The sequence below is a fragment of the Tachyglossus aculeatus genome, chromosome X2 (assembly GCF_015852505.1).
Source record: "Tachyglossus aculeatus isolate mTacAcu1 chromosome X2, mTacAcu1.pri, whole genome shotgun sequence".
Classification (NCBI taxonomy): Eukaryota; Metazoa; Chordata; class Mammalia; order Monotremata; family Tachyglossidae; genus Tachyglossus; species Tachyglossus aculeatus.
This window is the reverse complement of record NC_052100.1, coordinates 31,798,919-31,820,456: the sequence shown is the minus strand read 5'-3', so window position 1 is coordinate 31,820,456 and position 21,538 is coordinate 31,798,919. Positions and strand designations below refer to the sequence as shown.

The 21,538-nt window shown below is 52.3% G+C and overlaps 1 protein-coding gene across 1 annotated transcript in view; it reads right to left on the bottom strand.

Moving 5' to 3' along the window:
- NFATC1 (nuclear factor of activated T cells 1) overlaps nt 1-1,275 on the bottom strand; it is a 119,702-nt gene extending 118,427 nt beyond the window's left edge. The window contains exon 1 of the mRNA XM_038771110.1: nt 1,199-1,275. Coding sequence (XP_038627038.1) covers nt 1,199-1,217 — 19 coding nt within the window. The 5' untranslated portion in view covers nt 1,218-1,275. The remainder of the gene's footprint in view (nt 1-1,198) is intronic.
- Nucleotides 1,276-21,538: the final 20,263 nt, after the last annotated feature.

Here is a 21,538-nt window from a genome sequence, read left to right as displayed (position 1 = left end):
TCTGAAAACCGGAGGAAATTTGGGGTCGATTCTCACTCCCTTCTGTCGCTGACCCCCTCGAGGTGTCTGCTGGGGATAGCTCTGCTTCCATCTCTCTCTCTGTGTCTCCATCTCTACCTTTTCTTCTTCTTTCTCTGTCTCGGTCCCTACTCCCTTTCTCTGTCTCTCTTCCTTATTTCCGCCTCCTTCTCTCTCGCCCTTCTCCCCGTCTCTCTCTCGCCCTCATCTCTGTCTCCCCATCACTCCATCTCCCATCGCTCTGTCTCTGCGTCCCCATCTCTCCTACACAAGAGGACGCGGGAGAAACCGGGAGGATGACGTTTCCTCTGTCGGAACGGGAGTCGGAACCGGTGTGGGAAGTTGGTTTTCTGGGGTCCCCTATGAGATTGTCAGGAGGGTCCGGGGGGGGGACGGGACGCGAGACCCTTTCCCCTGCTAGTACTCCAGGAGAGACAGTCGGAGTTGCCAACACCCCTCCAGGACCAGCCGTCCTGGCTGGGAATCCTGGAGCCCTTGCCTTTGACCCCCGACCCCTGCCCGTTCTCCCTAAATGGGATCCCAGGGCCAGGGCAGAGGAACCGGGAGGGGAAGGGACGACGACCAATCAATCAATCAATCAATCGTATTTACTGAGCGCTTACTGTGTGCAGAGCACCGTACTAAGCGCTTGGGAAGTACAAGGCCCTCCTCGGGCTCGTCCGGACCCCCTCCTCGGGCCCAACTGCCCTCCTCCCACCCCTTAACACAATAATACTATCATCATAATAATGATGGTATTTGTTAAGCGCTCACTGTGGGCCGAGCACTCTTCTGAGCGCTGGGGTGGATAGAAGGAAATCAGATTGTCCCCCGGGCAGTTTTAATCCCCATTTTAGAGCTGAGGTAACTGAGGCCCACAGAAGGGAAGCGGATGGCCACACAGCAGACAAGTGGCGGAGCTGCTTTCCAATCAATCAATCATCAATCGGATTTACTGAGCGCTTACTTTGTGCGGAGCACCGTACTAAGCGCTTGGGAAGTCCAAGTTGGCAACATAGAGAGACAGTCCCTACCCAACAGTGGGCTCCCAGTGTTTCCTTTCCTTTGCACTGACTAACCACAGCCGTAGCCCCCCTACCTGGGGCCACCCCGCCCCCTTCCCCAAAGCAGTCGGCCGCCGACGTCGCTGGGCCAGCCGGACCTGGACCCCGGTTTTTACCTTCCTCGGAAGACTTCATGGGGGCGGCGGCCGCCTGGAGACGTCCCGACCGGGCTGCCCGACAGGCCGGAGCCGGGGGCCCGAGCGGAAAGCCGGGCAGGGCAACCGGGAAGCTGGCGCTGCGGCCGGAGCCGGGACCGGGCATCCACCCGGCGGGGGCGGCCCCAGCCAGGCGCCCTCGGCCCTCGGCCCCCACACTCCGCGGACCGCTCCGCTCCGCCCCGGCCACTCACACCCCCCACCCCACCACCACCACCACCACCACCGGAGAGAAGAGAGGAACTCCAAGCCGTTTCCTGCGCTAACGGCAGCTGCCCCGGGGAGATGGCATGAAGGGGTGGAGGGTTGGCGAGGTACGTGGGTATATGTGCCTCTGTGTGTCTGTGTGTGTGTGTGTGTGTGTGTGTGTGTGTGTGTGTGTGTGTGTGACTGCCTCCGAAGGAGTCTCTGAGGGCTGGTGGAGGGCCGCTGGCTATACGGGGATGTAGCCGGGTGCGGGTGCGAACGTGCGTTTCTGCGCGAAAGAGTAAGGGAGGAAGAGGAGCTCTGCTCCTGGGCAGCCCCGAGATGACGGGACTGTTGTGTATGCGCGTATGTGTGCTGGGATGTGTGTGTGAGAGAGAGAGAGAGAGAAGGAGAGAGGGGCTCCGGTCCTGTGCAGTCCCGGGATGACGGGTCTGTTGGGTATGTGCGTGCGTGTGCTGGGCTGTGAGTGTGTGTTTCAGCGTGAGAGAGGGGGAGAAAGAGGGGCTCCGGTCCTGTGCAGTCCCGACGTGACGGGACTGTCGTGTCTGTGCTGGGGTGTGTGTGTGTGTGTGTGTGTGTGTGTGTGTGTTGGGGGGGGAGCACTGTGAAGTGGATTCCCCCCCGTGCCCCTGGCTGCCTGTCCGCCTCTCCTCCTCTCCTCTCCTCCTCTCCTCCCCCCGCCTGGGTCCTCCCGAGCCGGGCGGGCTGGCTCTGCGAGTTTCAAGAATCTCAAAGTCTCTGACGCAGCGGAGCGGTCGGGCCGCTGCCTTTTTAAACCTGGAAAATACCCCCCGCCCCCCTCCCCTCCCCTCCCCTCCCCTCCCCTCCCCCGCCGGCCCGGCCTCCTCCTCCTCCTCCTCCTCCTCCCCCCCGACCCTCCCCTCCCTCCCTCCCCGTCCCTCCCTCCCTCCGCCCCGTCCCCTGCCATCCCGGGGGCTGCGGGGTCCGCTCCTTTGCCCTCTCCTCCCGCCCCCCCGGGGGGGTCCCGCTTCTCCGGCATCCCGACGGGGGGCGCCCCCCGGCCCCGCCCGACGCCCCCCGATGGGCCGGGGCCCCCGGGGGCCCCGGGGGCCCCGATGGGCCGGGGCCGCATGCTGAAGTCATTATGTCAAATCGTAGGCTTCCCCCGCCGGTGGAAATTTGGAGCCGAGCTTCCCCTGGCAGCGTGAGCGAGGAAAATCGCCTTCTGCGAAATGACTACTAGCGGGGCCGGGCGGGCGGGCCGGGGTCTCCGCCGCCGCCGGGGGCCCCCAGCCCGGACCCCACCGGGGCCGGGGACACGGGGTGGCAACAGCCTCGGCCCCCGCCGAGGACCAGCCCGGCTCCCTTTCCCAGCCCGGACCCGGACCCAAACCCAAACCCAATCCCAGCTCCAAATCCAGCCCAATCCCAGCTCCAAATCCAGCCCAATCCCAGCTCCAGCCCCAGCCCGGTCCCAGCTCCAGCCCCAGCACAGTCCCAGTCCCAGTTCCAGAACTAGCCCAGTCCCAGCTCCAGCCCAGTCCCAGCTCCAGCCCCAGCCCAGTCCCAGTCCCAGCTCCAGCCCCAGCCCAGTCCCAGTCCCAGCTCCAGAACCAGCCCAGTCCCAGCTCCAGCCCAGTCCCGGCTCCAGCCCCAGCCCAGTCCCAATCCCAGCTCCAGAACCAGCCCAGTCCAAGCTCCAGCCCAGTCCCGGCTCCAGCCCGAGACCCAGTCCCAACTCCAGATTCAATCATTCATTCATTCACTCGTATTTATTGAGCGCTTACTGTGTGCAGCGCACCGTACTACACGCTTGGGAAGTCCAAGTCGGCAACGTCTAGAGACGGTCCCTACCCCACAACGAGCTCACAGTCTAGAAGGGGGAGACAGACGACAAAACAAAACATGTAGACAGGTGTCAAAATTATCAGAAGAAATAGAATTATAGCTCTATGCACATCATTACTAAAATAAATAGAATAGTAAATATGTACAAGTAAAATAGACTAATAAATCTGTACAAATATATACACGTGCTGCGGGGAGGGGAAGTCGGTAGGGCGGGGGGGGGGAAAAGGGGCTCAGTCTGGGAAGGCCTCCTGGAGGAGGTGAGCTTCAGCCCAATCCTAGCTCCCGACCCAGCCCAGTCTCAGATCGGGACCCAGCCCCGATCGAGTCCTAGCTGCAGCCCCAATCCAGTCCCAGCCCCAGCTCAGCCCCAACTCCAGCCCAAGCCCAGCCCCAACCCTGCCGGGCCCGTGCAGCATTTTACAAGAGCTCTGCGGTCTCCTCACTGAATGGGAAGTACCGCTCTGAGGAAGGCGCACTCGGGTTCCTCCAGACGTCTGGCGGCCCGTTCAAAGCCTGTCCCGCACTGCTCCCCCCTCAACCCTTCCCCCCTCGGGCTCTCTCCCCGGGCCCGGGCCCCCCAGCCCTGGCAGCTCTCCACCGTGCTGGGGAGGAGGCGTCCAACACCCCATGAATGACTGCCCGCCCCCAGGGTGGCTGCCAGTGCTGGAAGACCAGAGAGCCAGGTCTCCCCGTGGACACTCGAGGGAAGAGGAGCTGGCACTAGGGCAAACCCTTGACCCTGGAAAACACCAGCCATGACAACTTACTGCGGGGGCAGATTCTCTCGGGGAATTGCGGGAGCTAAATAAACCCCCCTTGTTGGGGGTGAGGCAGGTGGTGGTCGGCATTTACCGGGAGCCTATTGAGGGGAGAGTGCTGCACTGGGCACTGAAGAGAAGGCTAAGTGATCACAAAGCGCTGAAGTGGGAATTTCCTGTGGCAGAGCCTGTACAAGGGTAGGGGACATAGGATAGGAATAAAACACGTGGTCCTTGCCTTTGAGGCACTTACAGTTTAATGGGACAACAGGGAGGCAAACACCCACCGTACAACAGGCAGAAATACAACTTAATAAATTGGTCAGCAATTAAATGAATTGTTCCACACGGGAGTGCTGAGGAGGCTGATGGGATGACTGGAAGGCCGGAAGTTTGTAAGCGTCCGTCAAGAAAGGCCTCCTAGGTGGGAGGGGGCTGACATTTCAGGAGGCTCTGAAGACAGGGAGGGCCGCGATCCGGCAGATTTATTGGGCAGGGAGTTCCTTGCAAGGGGAGGGTGACAGAGAGACAGACACCGGAGGGGCTTTGTGGTGGTATCTTGTCCACTTTGTGGTGGAATTGGAGTTGGATGGTCCGTGCTGGGTCATGGGGAGAGTCAGGGATGGAGAGGGGAGAGTCGGGGGTGTTGGATGTCACATGCTGGGTCACTGAGGGGAGATTCAGGGCTTTTGGATGGCCCAACCCAGACCAGAGGGTGAGGGTCTAGGAGGGCAACCAGCCTGTGATTCCTCCAGGTGGCCTGAGGGAGAGTCCTGGTCTGGGTGGAACATGGAGCTGAACTAGGGGGACCTTGTCCAGGGGTTGGTTGTCCTGCTGGGGTAACCACTGGTCTCTAAGCCATGAGGGGGCAGAGAGATGGGAAAAATCCAGGCAGATGGATCAGTCACATTAACTCTTCTTCTTCTCCTCAGGCACCACAATGGGGAGATCTGGGGCGGGGGGGGGGGGGGGGGGGGGGTGCGTGTGTGTGTGTGTGTGTGTGTGTGTGTGTGTGTGTGTGTGTGTGTGTGTGTTGTGTGTAGGGGAGGAGAGCTCTTTTCAAGGCTCCTCATGAACCCGCTTGAAAGTTCTGGGGGAACTCATGCTAGGAAGAGTCCCTGGTGGTCTAGGAGAGGAAGCTGAATGGTATCAATTCTTATGGGAAAACAGGGAGGCAAACACCCACCAGGAAGCCCACTCTTCGAGGTCATACCTCCCCATCAGCTTCCATAGCTCTCATGGACTTGGCTGTGTATTTCTTATCAGTATATTAATCCACCTAATTAATCAGTGGCATTTATAGAGTGCCTAGTGTGGGTGCCTACACAACTCTATACCAAGTGCTTGGGAGAGTACAATGAAAAAAAAAACAAACAAACCTGGGTCCCTGCCATCAAGGATTTATAATCTAATGGAGGAGATGGATAAAAATTATTTACAAATAGTGGAAGAAGGAGGAAAGTCAAGGATAAAATAGGTAAAAGTGTAAAATTTAAGGAGGAAATAGGATAATTGAAAATGCATATCTGCAGAAGTCCAATTTTATTATTTATCTCCATCCACTTACTCTCATATTACCTATGAATCAATTTGTGTTCTCTCTACTTCCCCAGGAGACTGTGAGTTCTTTAGGGGCAGGGTTCACCTCTTATATTTCTTCTATCAGTTCTTCACAAGTCAGATCAGGGCTTTACAGGAATTACTCACCCAATACAGCAGACTACACATAGGCGTCCACTACTAGGAGGCAAATAGCATTCATTTTTGATGGATTAGAATGCCATAGGGCACATTGGCTGGAGAGGACAGCCTTAGTACAGTGCTCTGCACACAGTAAGCGCTCAATAAATACGATTGATTGATTGATTGTGGCCTTATAGAGAGGGACTGTCATCGCTTGGCTTAATTGAGGCCTAGAAGGAGGGAGGGTCTTTCAGTGAGAGGCTGGGTTGGCTGGATCAGTGAACTTTGGACGCTACCTCTTCTTAGAGAAGCAGCATGGCCTGGTGGATAGGCTAAAGGTCTTTCTGGGAGTCAGAAAGACCTGGGTTCTAATTCTGACTCTGCCACTTCATTCATTCAATCGAGTCCATCCAGACTGTGAGCCCATTGTTGGGTAGGGACTGTCTCTGTTGCCGAATTGTATTTTCCAAGCACTTAGTACAGTGCTCTGTACACAGTAAGTGCTCAATAAACATGACAATGAATTTATTGAGCGCATACTGTGGGTAGAGCACTGTACTAAGTGCTTGGAAAGTGCACTTGTCTGCTGTGTGACCTTGGGGAAGTCACTTCACTACTCTGTGCTTCAGTTACATCATCTGTAAAATGGGGATAAAGACGGTAAGCCCCGTGTGGGACATGGACTGGCTCCAACCTAACTGGCAACCTCCCCAGTGCTAAATACACCGCCTGGCATATAGTAAGCACTTCACAACACTTAGAAAATGAGACCTGAAAGAACCGGCGGGAGAGAGGGCGGGGAGACTCGAAGATGCTGTATATATGTATATCCTGTATATATGTATATCCTGTATATATGTTTGTACATATTTATTACTCTATTTATTTATTTATTTATTTTACTTGTACATATCTATTCTATTTATTTTATTTTGTTAGTATGTTTGGTTTTGTTCTCTGTCTCCCCCTTTTAGACTGTGAGCCCACTGTTGGGTAGGGACTGTCTCTATATGTTGCCAATTTGTACTTCCCAAGCGCTTAGTACAGTGCTCTGCACATAGTAAGCGCTCAATAAATACGATTGATGATGATGATGATGATGAAGATGCCACTGCCGCCTTGAAGGAGGTGGCCGGCAGCCTTTCCTCTGCAGGGTGGTCAGTCGCTCCGGGAGACCGGAGGGTCACCCTCTCTTAAATAAAGGACAGCCGCCTCCTCCGGGGTCGGAGAGGGGCGGGACAGGATGGAGATCGGGAGATCAGGGAGGACTTCCAGGGGGGATGGGGAGAACGGAAATCGCGAGGGAAAACTGGGGATACCTTCAGCCGGAAAAGTTTGAGACTCGGGAAGAGCCGCGGCCAAAATCTGCTCACGGATACCCTCCCAGACACGTAGAAACTCTCTCTCTCACACACACACACACGTCCAGGCCCGTGCACAAATAGCTCCCCACCCTCGGCCGGTTGGGGTCAGCTGGGGTGCCTGGTCCTCTCGGTTTTCGGCCGGCCGCTGTCCCTTTAAAAGGGGGGACAAATCGCCCCGGACTTTTCTTTTGCAGCCTGCTCGGATGGAGCGCTCCCCCTGGTCTGTTTCTCTGTGTTTAATGCCGTTGCCTTGGCACGCTGGCCCCTCTCCAGCTCCGAGGGAGTTTTCGCAGGCCCCGGGGCGGCGGCTGCAGCAGCTTGCAACAGCGGTTTGCCCCGAAGGCCGGGCTCCGACGCGGAGTCCGGAGCGCACGGCGCAGAGTCCAGAGCGCAGAGCGCACAGCACAGAGTTCACAGCCCCCAGCGCGCAGATCCCAGACAGCAGAATCCAGACCCCTAGCTGGGGGCCGGGCTCAGGCTTTGGACGTTGCCTGTTGCTGCTGCCCTCCTTTCTTCCTTCTCCTTTCCCCCCTGCCGCCCTCGCCTCTTTCCTCCTCGTCCTCCTCCCCTTTCTCCTTCTCTTCCCTCCTCCGAAATTTGTTTATAGCCACTACCAGGAGAGGCTGCTCTCCGGTTTATTTTAAGGGTCGGGGATGACTAACCGAGTTAAAAGGAGCTCAGGACAGAAAACAAGGCTATTTTTAGGCGGCTGTTGTTTCAGGGGATCATTGTGGCACACATCGCCGGGGAACCAAAACTATTTTCAAAGTCCCTAAGGGGGCCAAAGCCTCTTCCCCGGCTTCCCCCCTGCATCCTCCGGGCAGGCGGAGCCACGGCGACTTGACTGGCCCGGAGTTGCCCGTCACAGGCTCTCCGGGGCTAGTGAGAGGACCGTTTCTAACGCAACCGGGTCTCCAAGGTTGCAGGATTAAGAGTCCCAAGACCCCCTCCCAGAGACCCTCAGCAGGACAGCGGGACCCTTTCTAGATCAGCCTAGACTAGCACAGCACACGCACGTGAAAACCCATGTGCATAATTGCATGCACACCTGTACACAAACAGGCAATCCATAATATTTACTGAGCGCCTAATGTTGGGTTTTTTAACGGTATTCAATAAGCACTTACTATGTGCCAGGCACTGCACTAAGTGCTGGGGTAGATATAAGCTAATCAAGTCGGACACAGTCCATGTACCCCGCGGGACTCACAATCTTAAATCCCCATTTTACAGGTGAGATAATAATAATGGTATTTGTTAAGCGCTTACTATGCACCAAGCACTGTTCTAAGCGCCCGGGTAGATACACGGTAATCAGGTTGTCCCACGTGGGGCTCACAGTCTCAATCCCCATTTTACACATGAGGGAACTGAGGCCCAGAGAAGGGAGGTGACTTGCCCAAAGTCACACAGCGGACGAGCGGCGGAGCCGGGATTAGAACCCACGACCTCTGACACCCAAGCCTTTCCACTAAGCCATGCTGCTCCTCAGCATATAACCATGCACAAAAAAGTTAAGTGACCTGCCCAAGATCACACAGCAGAAAATGGTGGGGGCGGGATTAGAACCCAAACCCTTCTGACTCTCAGGCCTGTGCTCTATCCACTAGGACATGCTGTTTCTCATGTACGCAAAACACTGTACTATGAGCTTGGGGAGCAATGGAGGAAAAGACACCATCGCTGTCCCCGAAGACCTTTCCCACTAAAATTATTCATAGGCGAAATAAAAAAGAATGGGAAAATGAAGAGGTGGATCGCTCCTCCTCCCTCAAACCCTCCCAAGCCTGGGTATTGCTGATCAAACAATCAATCGTATTTATTGAGCACTTACTGTGTGCAGAGCACTGTACTAAGCGCTTGGGAAGTACAAGTTGGCAACATATACAGTCCCTACCCAACAGTGGGCTCACAGTCTAAAAGGGGGAGACAGAGAACGAATCCAAACATACTAACAAAATAAAATAGAATAGATATGTGCAAGTAAAATAGAGTAATAAATATGTACAAACATATATACATATAAACAGGTGCTGTGGGGAAGGGAAGGAGTTAAGATGGGGGGATGGAGAGGGGGACGAGGGGGAGAGGAAGAAAGGGGCTGAGTGTGGGAAGGCCTCCTGGAGGAGGTGAGCTCTCAGTAGGGCCTCTCCTCCTCCCTCTCCGATAGCCGGTTCCCCTTTTGTCCCTCGCCCTCCTGCCACGGGAGTCTCCCTAGACTCCCTGTCGTGGCTCCTCTTTTCGCTTTACCCGCTCAGGCGGCTTCAGGTCCCACCTGTGTCTGGCCGATGGTTCCACATCCGTCTGTCCAGCCCCGACCTCTCGTCTGACCTGCAATCCCGCATCTCCTCTTGCCGCCGGGTTGTTTCTGCTCGGACGTCTGGACGACACTCAAACGCAACAAAGACTAAAACACAGTTCCTCATCTTTCCCCCCAGACCCACTCCTCCCCGAAACTTTCCCAGTGCAGCTGACAAAACCACCAGCATGGCCTAATGGAAAGAGCATGGGCTCGGGAGTCAGAGGACCTGGGTTCTAACCCTGGCTCTTCCACCGCCTGCCTGCTGTGTGAGCCTGAGCAAGCAACTTCTCTGTGACTCAATTTCACTCCCTGTTCTCCCTCCTACTTCTACTGTGAGCTCCATGTGGGGCAAGAAATGTGCGCAGCCTGCTTGTGTCTACTCCAGCGCTTAGGACAATGTTTGACACGTAGTCCGTGCTTACCAAATACACTAATAAGAATAATCTTCCCCATTTCCAAAGCCCGCATCTTGATGCCACCCTTGACCCTTTGATGTCATTCAACTCTCCCATCCAGGCCGCTGCCCAACCCAGTTTAACCCAACCAGAATTTACTGGATCCAGTCCCTTCGAACTACCACCTCCCTGGGGCAAGCTCTGTTCTTGCCGAGGCTAGCTGATTGTGTCAGCCTCCTCACGGGCCTCCCAGCCTCCAGACTCTCCCCGTTCCCATCTCTACTACCCGCCGCTGCTGCTTGGATCATTTTCCTGAAACGTCGCTCAGCCCACGCCTCTCCTCTTCTCATAACACTTCACTGGCTCCCTGTGCTGTCTGTATCAAACAAAAACTCCCCACAGTTGATTTCACAGCTCTCCACATCTAGCTCCATCTTACCTAACTTCTACCTTCTCCCACTCTGCCCCACTTTACTAGCTACGTTCCTCCCAAAAAAACCTTCTGGGGGTACTTTGTTCTCAACTCTCCCGCCTCCATCTCCTCACTCTTGCTGTTCCCCTGACTTGTGATTTTCCCCCTCCCTGCATCTGACAGATCCCAGCTCTCTCCATATTCAAAGTCCTCCTAAAATCCCACCTTTTACACAATAAGCTTCTCCAGTTGATTCCCAGTTCCTTGAGCCATAATCATCCCTTCAGCCCAGTCCAGCACTCACAATTAATTTACACCTCCACACCTCTCATGTCTATATGACTACTCTATTTTTGCCAATTCGCATTGTAAATATTTCTCTGTCTCTCTCCCCCATTAGAGAGAAAACTCACTGTGGGTAGGGAATATATAACTTTGTTATTCTGCACTTCCCAAGGGCTTAGTACAGTGCACCACACCAAGAGAATATTCAGTAAATGCTGCTGCTGCTACTACTACTATTACTACTACTAGTACAGGGTGAGTAAAAAAAGTAACACAATAATACAGACCATGAACTGCCATATGCAGGAGTGCTAAGGTTGTGCATAAGCCAAGTGATGCCTGTTTACTTGTTTTGATGTCTGTCTCCCACCCAGTGTGGGCAGGGATTGTCTCTATTACTGAACTGTACTTTCCAAGAGCGTACTACAGTGCTTTGCACACAGTAAGCACTCAGTAAATACAAATGAATGAAATGAATGAATAGTTGGGAGGATGTGCCCCGGGGGGAAGGGGGTGCAAGGAAGGGAAGAAAAATGAATCAGAGAAGGCTTCCTGAAGAAGGTGGGCTATCAGGAGGTTTGTAAACTGGGAAGATTTGGGGTCTGGCGGATTTGAAGGGGGAGGGAAGTCCAGGTGGTGAGCCAGGGATCCAAGACAGGAGAGTTGAAAGCAAGGCACATAAGAAGATGAGTTTGAAAAGAGAGAGAGGCAGTCGAGAGTGGAGACCCAGCCTCAGAGGCAGCCGAGAGTGGAGGCTCAGCCCCAGAGGTAGCCAAAAGGCCAGTGACCGGAGTTGCCAATGGCCAGTGGCCATACAGAGTGGTGGGGGGCAGGGCAGAAGCTGTTCAGAGACTGAGTCCTCAGGATCTTCTCCTCCTCCCTCCGTCCCACCCTCCGCCCTTCTGCCCGACCCTCCCAAGTGTGGCAGCAGAGCGTGGTCACCTCTGCCCATCGTGATGGTGACTATTCAGCCGCTGGACAGATCTTCCACTCCGAAGACCATGAATCAGCTCTGATCAGCCCAGGGCCATGCATAGTTTTCCTCCTATCAGATCGTGAGGCAAGGCCAGGGTGATCCCTTGAGGCTCCCGCCAGCTCACTGCCCACCACCTGACACCCACTGTCCTGGGTGGGCAGTGCCCCTGGAGAGTCCCTTCTGGGAAGGAGATGAAGGGCCTGGTTAGGCTGACCATACCCAAGGGTGGCCAGCTGTGGCCTGCAGTCTGTGCTCCGGCCTTGGCAGAGGTGGTGCGTCTCCACTATTAGCACCTACAGTTTATCCCAAATCCTTCCTGCTGCAATTTGAGTGCATTTCTCACTTAGGGCGAAAGGGACATCACATCTGTAAAGTCACAGAGACAGATTGGCCTGGGAACTGGCCAAACTCTTACATCAGGAATCCAAAGAGGCAGCCTGATTTCCCGCTCCTACCCCGGGCCTGGCCTGAGCCCCAAGCCCCAGCTCTGCTCTGTTTCTACCCTATAACAATTTCTGTTCCCCGATCAGTAAACCGTTCTGAATTCCCCATCAGTCTGTCTGTCCCTCCATCCATCTGCCTGCCAGTGTGCCTCCTTTATTCCCAGGTAAAGCCCAGGCTCCAGTTGCCATCCCAGGGCCCAGCACTGTCTGGTCATGACACCCCAGTGAGGCCTGGAGAGGCAGGGGATATTCTTCTCACATCACAACTGAGGACACTGAGGCCCAGAGAGGAAAGGTGACTTGCCCAAGGAGACGCAGAAACTCCCGAGGCTGAGCTGTGGCGAGAAGCTGGGCCTCCAGACTCCCGGCCTGGTGTGCTTTCCCCTGGATCTCTGAAAGCAGCGGAGGGCCCTGATTGGGCCTGTCCACCTGGATGATGCTAAATTAGGAGACTGCGTTGGGACGACAACAATCCAACACAAGGTGTGGTGGGCATCGAGACATCGTGTTGGTCAGGACCACCTCCCTGATATCACCCTGGGCCCCCCTGACAGGCTGGAGGCAGGGAGGGGACTTTCATCCCACCTCTGCTTGGGCCATTGCTGTCTGACCTCAGGCAAGTCACCAGAGGGGGTGAGTCAGGGATGGAGAAGGGAGAGTCGGGGGTGCTGGCTGGTCCATGCTGGGTCACTGGGGGAGTGTGTCTGGGATGGAGAAGAATGAGACAGGGGTGTTGGATGGTCCATGCTGGGTCACTGGGGGAGAGTCAGGGATTCAGAGGGAAGAATCAGGGGTGTTGGATGGTCTGCGGTGGTTCACTGAGGGAGAGTCAGAGGTGTTAGTCGGTCCACCCCTAACAATGAGAGTGGGGGACCAGGGATGCAGTCGCTTAGGGCTGAAGTCCTTAAAAGTCAAGCTTTCTTTTCTAATGCTGCTTCCCATTTCCCTGCTCAGTCTCAATGAACGGGATGAGGTGGAGAGTGACTGATACATCATTTCCCCATTTGGATTAATCCCCTGTTCAGGCCCCGGGACATTATTGGTTCCCTCTGGCCCCACCCCACCCGCTCCCCGCCTGGTACCATTATCCTCGGCCCGAGGTCTCCTTCTTCATTAGCTTCCTGCTGCGCAATTTCATTAAACCTGCACTGTTGCTTGGATTGCTTTCCACAACCTAAAGTCCCTCCCATCTCCTGCCCCCAATCAATCAATCAATCAATCGTATTTATTGAGCGCTTACTGTGGGCAAAGCACTGTACTAAGAGCTTGGGAAGTACAAGTTGGCAACATGCAGAGACGGTCCCTACCCAACAGCGGGCTCACAGTCTAGAAGGGGGAGACAGAGAACAAAACCAAACATATTTACAAAATAAAATAAATAGAATAGATATGTACAAGTAAAATAAATAAATAGAGTAATAAATATGTACAAACATATATACATATATAGTTTAGTGCAAAGCACTAAACTGAGCGCTTGGAAGAGTACAATATAACAGACACATTCCTGCCCAGAACTAGCTCAATCTAGAGGGGGAGACAGATGACTCTGTCTCCCCCCAATTCCCGGCTTCTGCTTCCACTTCATTGCCAGCACTGCTTTCCCACCATTCCCAGGCCTCTCCACAACTTCCCATCCCTGGCTCTGCTCTCGCCCCCTCCCCCCCGACCACCCCTCCACCCCCAGCTTCTACTTCCCCCACAGTCCCCAATCTGGCTTCCCCCCAATCCCTGGCTCTGTTTTCCCCCATCTCCAGTCCTGCTTCCCCCACAGTTTCTGGTCCTACTTCTCCCACATCCCCGGTCCTGCTCTTCCCAATCCCCAGCCCCACAGTCCCTCTCTTTTGTCCACTTTCCCCTTCCCTTCCATGGGTCTCCTGCCCACTGAGCCTAATGCCCCTCCGGTTCTGAAAATGGAGACTCTTGCTTCTGCCCCTGCCTTGGCGCCCCCCAAATGATCAAGGGCTGGGGTGGGGGGTGTCACAGCCAATAATGATAATAATGATGGCGTTTGTTAAGTGCTTACTATGTGCCAAGCACTGTTCTAAGCGCTGGGATAGAAACAGGGTGAACAGGTTGTCCCACATGGGGCTCAAAATCTTAATCCCCATTTTACAGATTTTTTACTAAGCCATTTTACAATAAGCCAAATCTAGCAAGCAGGAGGCAGGGGCAGAGAGAGGATCAATGAAGAGGGAGTTAAGAAATGATTCCAAATACTCTGTTTCCCAGTCTCCTTCCCGGTCCACAAACACAGCCGAAGGATCTCCCCAGGGTGGGAGCAATATATAAGGGGCAGGGCAAACCCTCATCGACACTTGTCAATCAAGCAGACCTGTAGTCTCCAGGGTGTCTGCACACTTGTTAAAAACCATCTGGAAGCAGGGAGAGCCCAGCCCAAGGAGAAGGCAGCTGGAGTCTGACTCGCCTCCTTTTGCCTATATAGGCAACACAACTGGATGATCCAGAGCCAAAAAACCCCCCAACCAACCGCTTTAGGTTCGGAATTATCCAGTTGGGACATCTCCGTGGGGCAAAGCAACCGGACAAATATTCCGCCCTTCCGTTCCCCAGTCCACGCAGATGCCACTTTGCCTGGGGAAGCCGGCTCAGGATCAAGGAGGCCTGGAGGCCGGAGGCTGCAGGTGGGCGGCCTCCACACAGATGGGGCTGGAGGAGTGCTGGATCCCAGATGAAATGCTGGATCCCAGATGAAACCATCCTCCTCACTAACACAACAGCAACCCCCATCCCTCTGTAGCCTGCTTAACTCCCTCGCCACACTCAGGCTGTTCTCCCGGCTTGGAACTCCCTCCCTCTCCACATCAGACAGATAATATTAATAATAACAATAATAATAATAATGAGTGATTGTGGTATTTGTTAAGAACTTATTATGTGCCAGGCACTATTCTAAGAGCTGGGGTAGATACAAGATAATCGGGTTGGACACAGTCCCTGTCCTACATAGGGCTCACAGTCTTAATCCCCATTTTACAGATGAGGGAACTGAGGCACAGAGAAGTTTAGTGACTTGCCCAAAGTCACAGAGCAGACAAGTGGTGGAGCTGGGATTAGAATCAGGTCCTTTTGACTCCCACCAGGCCCATGCTCTACCCATGAGGCAATGGTGCTCCTCACAGCTCTCCCCATATTCAAAGCTCTCCTGAGAGCCCACCTCCTCCAACAAGCCTTCCCTGATTAATTCCAGCATCCCAAGTCGCTTAAGCCCATCTTGAGCATTTATCGACTCATTGCTACCCATCCTCAGCATTTTTGTGGATATTCAGTCTTATAAATTAAATTATTGACCTTGACCACTCTGTTTTTAAATATCTTTATGACTCTGCCCCTCCCATTATAGGGTAAGCCCTCTGTGGGCAGTGAATGTGTTGCTTCCTGGGAACATAACCCCCGAGTATTCACTCCCTCTTATTTTACCTCACAGATTTTCTACTACAACCCTGCCCACACGCTTTGCTCTTCTCAAGCCAACCTACTCACTGTACTCACTCTCATCTATCTCGCCACCGATTCCTTGTCCACTTCCTAGAATTCCCTCCCCCTTCATATCCGAGAGACCACCACTCTCCTCTCCTTCAAAGCCTCATTACAATTGCATCTCCTCTGAAAACTTCCCATTTCCCCTACTGCCTCTCCTCTCTGTGTCACCCGTGCCTTTGGATCTGTACTTTTTAAATCACTTGTCATTCACCCCACCCTCAGCCCCACAGCACTTATGTTTATATCCATAATTTATTTTTAAGTCTGTCTCCCCCTTCTAGACTGTGAGCCCATTGTTGGGTACGGACCATCTCTATAGGTTGCCAACTTGTACTTCCCAAGCGCTTAGCGCAGTGCTCTGCATACAGGAAGTGCTCAATAAATGCGATTAAATGAATGAATGTCCACCAACTGTTGTATAGTGACTTCCCAGGAATGAATGAATGAATGAATGTCTACCAACTGTTGTATAGTAACTTCCCAAATGCTCAGTATGGTGCTTTTGCTCCCAGGAAATTCTCAATAAATGCAACCGATTGATTTAGTTCTTCTCAAGCTTAGCACAGTGCATTGCCCTCACTGGGTGCTCAATAAACTTTAATACTAATAAGGAGTTAGGGTTAGTGTAGTAACTTTACAGGATAAACCTGATGCTTTCTCCTCTCCCAGCCAGCAGGGTCATTCCTTCTGTATTCCGGGTTTCGTTTTCAACACTCAATCAACTCCGGACACACAGACCCGGTGAGCAGGTGGCGTGTGATAGTTTTGCTCATCAACCCTGGGTTCTGGTCCCCACGAGACACACCAGGCTGGGGACAGACTAAGGCCGCGACCCCGAGCTGGAAAACCTTAGCCAGTTGCTGGGTGGGGGCTGGAAATGGAGCAACAGGGGCATTGGGCATAGTTCCCGGGCCCTGGCTCCCAGGTGGCACACGGTCTGGAGAAGACAGATGGTAAGCTCTTCTATCCGGTGCACGATCGGCGGAGGAGGGGTGACTTTGTGCTCCCAAGCGTTTACTACAGTGTTGTATATAGAGTTAGTGACCAATAAATATATGTGTTGATGATGACAGATTCGCAGGGAGGAAATCACAGGTAAATCCAATAATTCAGAAGTGACAGCAGCAACCATAGATGTAACAATTCCCCAAAGTATAACAGCAACAACCACAGTAACAGTGCTGGAAACCACGGAGGTTACCACACCAATCACCATCCTGGTTGCCATGCCAGGTACTCTGCAGGTTATCACACCCAGTAACTGACTCCTGACCACTCTGTTTACTATGTGATGAGCACCCCGGTTACCACACCAACTGCCATGTCTATCAGTAAGCCCAGTTACCAGCTCAATTTGCCACATCCAGTTGCCACATTGGCTACCACATCAGCTACCATGCCAGTTACCACAACGGTTCCCTCTCCAGTTGACCACTGCCCCTTCGGGCTCCCTGCCAGTTGGCCTGCTCCAAACGGCTGCCCCCGTGGTCACCATCTCTGCGTGATGGGGCCTACTGGTACCACCGCAACTGTGGCCTGTTCTGCCATTCCCCCAGCAAAGATCGGCTATCACCCAAAGCTATGCCATCTTGGGGCTCAGGTCTGACCCCGACAGACATCTTTCCACCTGGGGGGAAATCACTGTTTGCTACATAGCAAGTGCTCAGTACATATTATTATTGTTATTTTCAGAACCAGCCCCCTGGGCTGGCCCCCAGTTTTCTCCTTTGCTTTCTCCAATGCCCCTCGGCCTTTCCTCGTGGACTACGAGAGGCTCAGGTGTGGGATCTCTCTTCTGGCCATAAAACCAGGCCAGCTGGGCCTAAGCTGGGTCCTCACTGCCTCTTGCCCAGGGCCACTACCTCGGGCTGGCCCTATTTTATTTTGTTAGTATGTTTGGTTTTGTTCTCTGTCTCCCCCTTTTAGACTGTGAGCCCTCTGTTGGATAGGGACAGTCTCTATATGTTGCCAACTTGTACTTCCCAAGCTCTTAGTCCAGTGCTCTGCACACAGTAAGCGCTCAATAAATACGATTGATTGATTGTGACCGCTTCCAGATCCTCCCTGCCAAGCATACACCCTGCAGGCCACACAGAAGGCTTGTGTTACCCTTAAGGCTACTGGTTTCCTGGGTCACGGATCCAGATTGCTTCCCATGGATTAATTAATTCATTCAATCGTATTTATTGAGCGCTTACTGTGTGCAGAGCACTGTAATAAGCGCTTGGGAAGTCCAAGTTGGAAACATACAGAGATGGTCCCACACAACAGTGGGCTCACAGTCTAGAAGGGGGAGACAGAGAACAAAACCAAACATATTGACAAAATAAAATAATTAGAATAAATATGTACAAATAAAATAAAGAGTAATAAATACGTACAAACATATATCATCATCATCATCATCATCAATCGTATTTATTGAGCGCTTACTATGTGCAGAGCACTGTACTAAGCGCTTGGGAAGTACAAATTGGCAACATATAGAGACAGTCCCTACCCAACAGTGGGCTCACAGTCTAGAAGGGGGAGACAGAGAACAAAACCAAACATATTGACAAAATAAAATAATTAGAATAAATATGTACAAATAAAATAGAGTAATAAATACGTACAAACATATATCATCATCATCATCATCAATCGTATTTATTGAGCGCTTCCTATGTGCAGAGCACTGTACTAAGCGCTTGGGAAGTACAAATTGGCAACATATAGAGACAGTCCCTACCCAACAGTGGGCTCACAGTCTAGAAGGTGGAGACAGAGAACAAAACCGAACATATTGACAAAATAAAATAATTAGAATAAATCATCATCATCATCATCATCATCAATCGTATTTATTGAGCGCTTACTATGTGCAGAGCACTGTACTAAGCGCTTGGGAAGTACAAATTGACAACATATAGAGACAGTCCCTACCCAACAGTGGGCTCACAGTCTAAATGGGGGGAGACAGAGAACAAAACCAAACATACTAACAAAATAAAATAAATAGAATAGATATGTACAAATAAAATAAATGAATCATCATCATCATCAATCGTATTTATTGAGCGCTTACTATGTGCAGAGCACTGTACTAAGCGCTTGGGAAGTACAAATTGGCAACACATAGAGACAGTCCCTACCCAACAGTGGGCTCACAGTCTAGAAGGTGGAGACAGAGAACAAAACCGAACATATTGACAAAATAAAATAATTAGAATAAATATGTACAAATAAAATAAAGAGTAATAAATACATACAAACATATATCATCATCATCATCATCATCAATCGTATTTATTGAGCTCTTACTATGTGCAGAGCACTGTACTAAGCGCTTGGGAAGTACAAATTAGCAACATATAGAGACAGTCCCTACCCAACAGTGGGCTCACAGTCTAAATGGGGGGAGACAGAGAACAAAACCAAACATACTAACAAAATAAAATAAATAGAATAGATATGTACAAATAAAATAAATGAATCATCATCATCATCAATCGTATTTTTTGAGCGCTTACTATGTGCAGAGCACTGTACTAAGCGCTTGGGAAGTACAAATTGGCAACACATAGAGACAGTCCCTACCCAACAGTGGGCTCACAGTCTAAATGGGGGGAGACAGAGAACAAAACCAAACATACTAACAAAATAAAATAAATAGAATAGATATGTACAAATAAAATAAATAGAGTAATAAATATGTACAAACATATATACAGGTGCTGTGGGGAGGGGACCAGTAGTAGGTGATGAGTGAGGTGAGGTAAGGGTGAGACGAACTGATTTAGGGCTTTAAAGCCAATGGCAAGGAGTTTGGGTTTGATGGGGAAGGAATGGCCAACCACTGGGTGTTCTTGAGGAGTGAGGGGAGTCGTGGACTGAACGTTTCTGGAGAAAAATGATGCGTGCGGCCGAGGGAGGTATGGACTGGAGTGAGGAGAGACGGGAGGCAGGATCTTGGGACCAGGATCAGGAGGGCTATGGGGACAAGGGTCCAGTTGGATGCACAGACGGTATGTTTCGGGGAGGAGGCAGGGACTGGCCCTCGGGGAAGGAGGAGGGAAGAGGAAGGTGGGATGGGGAGGAGGAGGAGGAGGAGGAGGAGGAGGAGGAGGAGGAGGAGGAGGAGGAGGAGGAGGAGGAGGAGGAGGGCCCAGGGCTAGAAAAGAAGCGATTTCGCGGTGTCCAGCGTCACCTGCTGGACTCGGCACACAGTGGTACCATCAAAAATCATCATCATCAATCGTATTTATTGAGCGCTTACTATGTGCAGAGCACTGTACTAAGCGCTTGGGAAGTACAAATTGGCAACATAGAGAGACAGTCCCTACCCAACAGTGGGCTCACAGTCTAAAAGGGGGAGACGGAGAACACAACCAAACAGACTAACAAAATAAAATAAATAGAATAGATATGTACAAATAAAATAGAGTAAAAAATATGTACAAGCATATGTACATCTATACAGGTGCTGTGGGGAAGGGAAGGAGGTAAGATGGGGGGGATGGAGAGGGGGGCGAGGGGGAGAGGAAGGAAGGGGCTCAGTCTGGGAAGACTGAAATGCCGGCAAAAATGCCGTCCCAAGTCGAGACCCTCTCACAACTTCTTTTTTTGATGGTATTTGTGAAGCGCTTACTAAGTGCCGAGCTCTGTTCTAAGCGCTGGGGGTAGATACAAGGTAATCGGGTTGTCCCACGTGAGGCTCACGGGCTTCACCCTCATCTTACGGATGAGGTAACTGAGGCGCAGAGAAGTTAATCAATCAATCAATCATATTTATTGACCGCTTACTATGTGCAGAGCACTGTACTAAGCGCTTGGGAAGTACAAATTGGCAACACGTAGAGACAGTCCCTACCCAACATTGGGCTCACAGTCTAAAAGTTAAGTGACTTGCAGCGTGGCTCAGTGGAAAAGAGCGCGGGCTTTGGAATCAGAGGTCATGGGGTCAAATCCCGGCTCCGCCAGTTGTCAGCTGGGTGACTTTGGGCGAGTCACTTCACTTCTCTGGGCCTCAGTTCCCTCATCTGTAAAATGGGGATGAAGACTGTGAGCCCCACGTGGGACAACCTGATCACCTTGTCACCTCCCCGGCGCTTAGAACAGTGCTTTGCACAGAGTAAGTGCTTAATAAATGCCATTATTATTATTGCTCCAAGTCACACAGCTGACAAGCGGCAGGGGCGGAATTAGAGCCCACGACTTCGATGTCGGGGAGCTGGGCGGAGCTGGGGTTGGCTACCCCTCAGCCCCACTGCGGGGGGTCACGGGGGTCCCGAGGGAAGGGGGGCGAGGGGGAGACCTCCTAGGGCTACCAATCAACCTGCGCATCAGGCAGAAACTCCTCCCCCTGGGCTTCCAGGCTGTCCATCCCTCCATCCCCTGGCCCCCTCCTGCCTCCCGTCCCTTCTGTCCTTGTCCAGCCCAGCCCGCCCCCTCCGCTCCTCTGCCACCGCTAATCTCCTCCCCGTTAGGCCTCGTTCTCGCCTGACCCGCCATCGACCCCCGGCCCACGTCCTCCCCCGAGCCCGGAATGCCCCCAATCCCTCTGCCCACCCGCCAAGCTCGCTCTCTTCCTCCCTTCAAGGCCCTACTGAGAGCTCACCTCCTCCAGGAGGCCTTCCCACACTCAGCCCCTTCCTTCCTCTCCCCCTCGTCCCCCTCTCCATCCCCCCAACTTACCTCCTTCTCTTCCCCACAGCACCTGTATAGATGTATATATGTTTGTACATATTTATTACTCTATTTATTTTACTTGTACATATCTATTCTATTTATTTTATTCTGTTAATATGTTTGGTTTTGTTCTCTGTCTCCCCCTTCTAGACTGTGAGCCCACTGTTGGGTAGGGACCGTCTCTCTATGTACTTCCCAAGCGCTTAGTCCAGTCCAGAGACAGAGTTCTCTGTCTCCCCCAGAGCACTGTTGGGTAGGGACCGTCTCTCTATGTTGCCAACTTGGACTTCCCAAGTGCTTAGTACAGTGCTCTGCACACAGTAAGCGTTCAATAAATACGATTGATTGATAGATTGATGTATATATGTTTGTACATATTTATTACTCTATTTTACTTGTACATATCTATTCTATTTATTTTATTTTGTTAGTATGTTTGGTAGTTTGTATTTTGTTAGTACATATTTATTACTCTATTTATTTATTTATT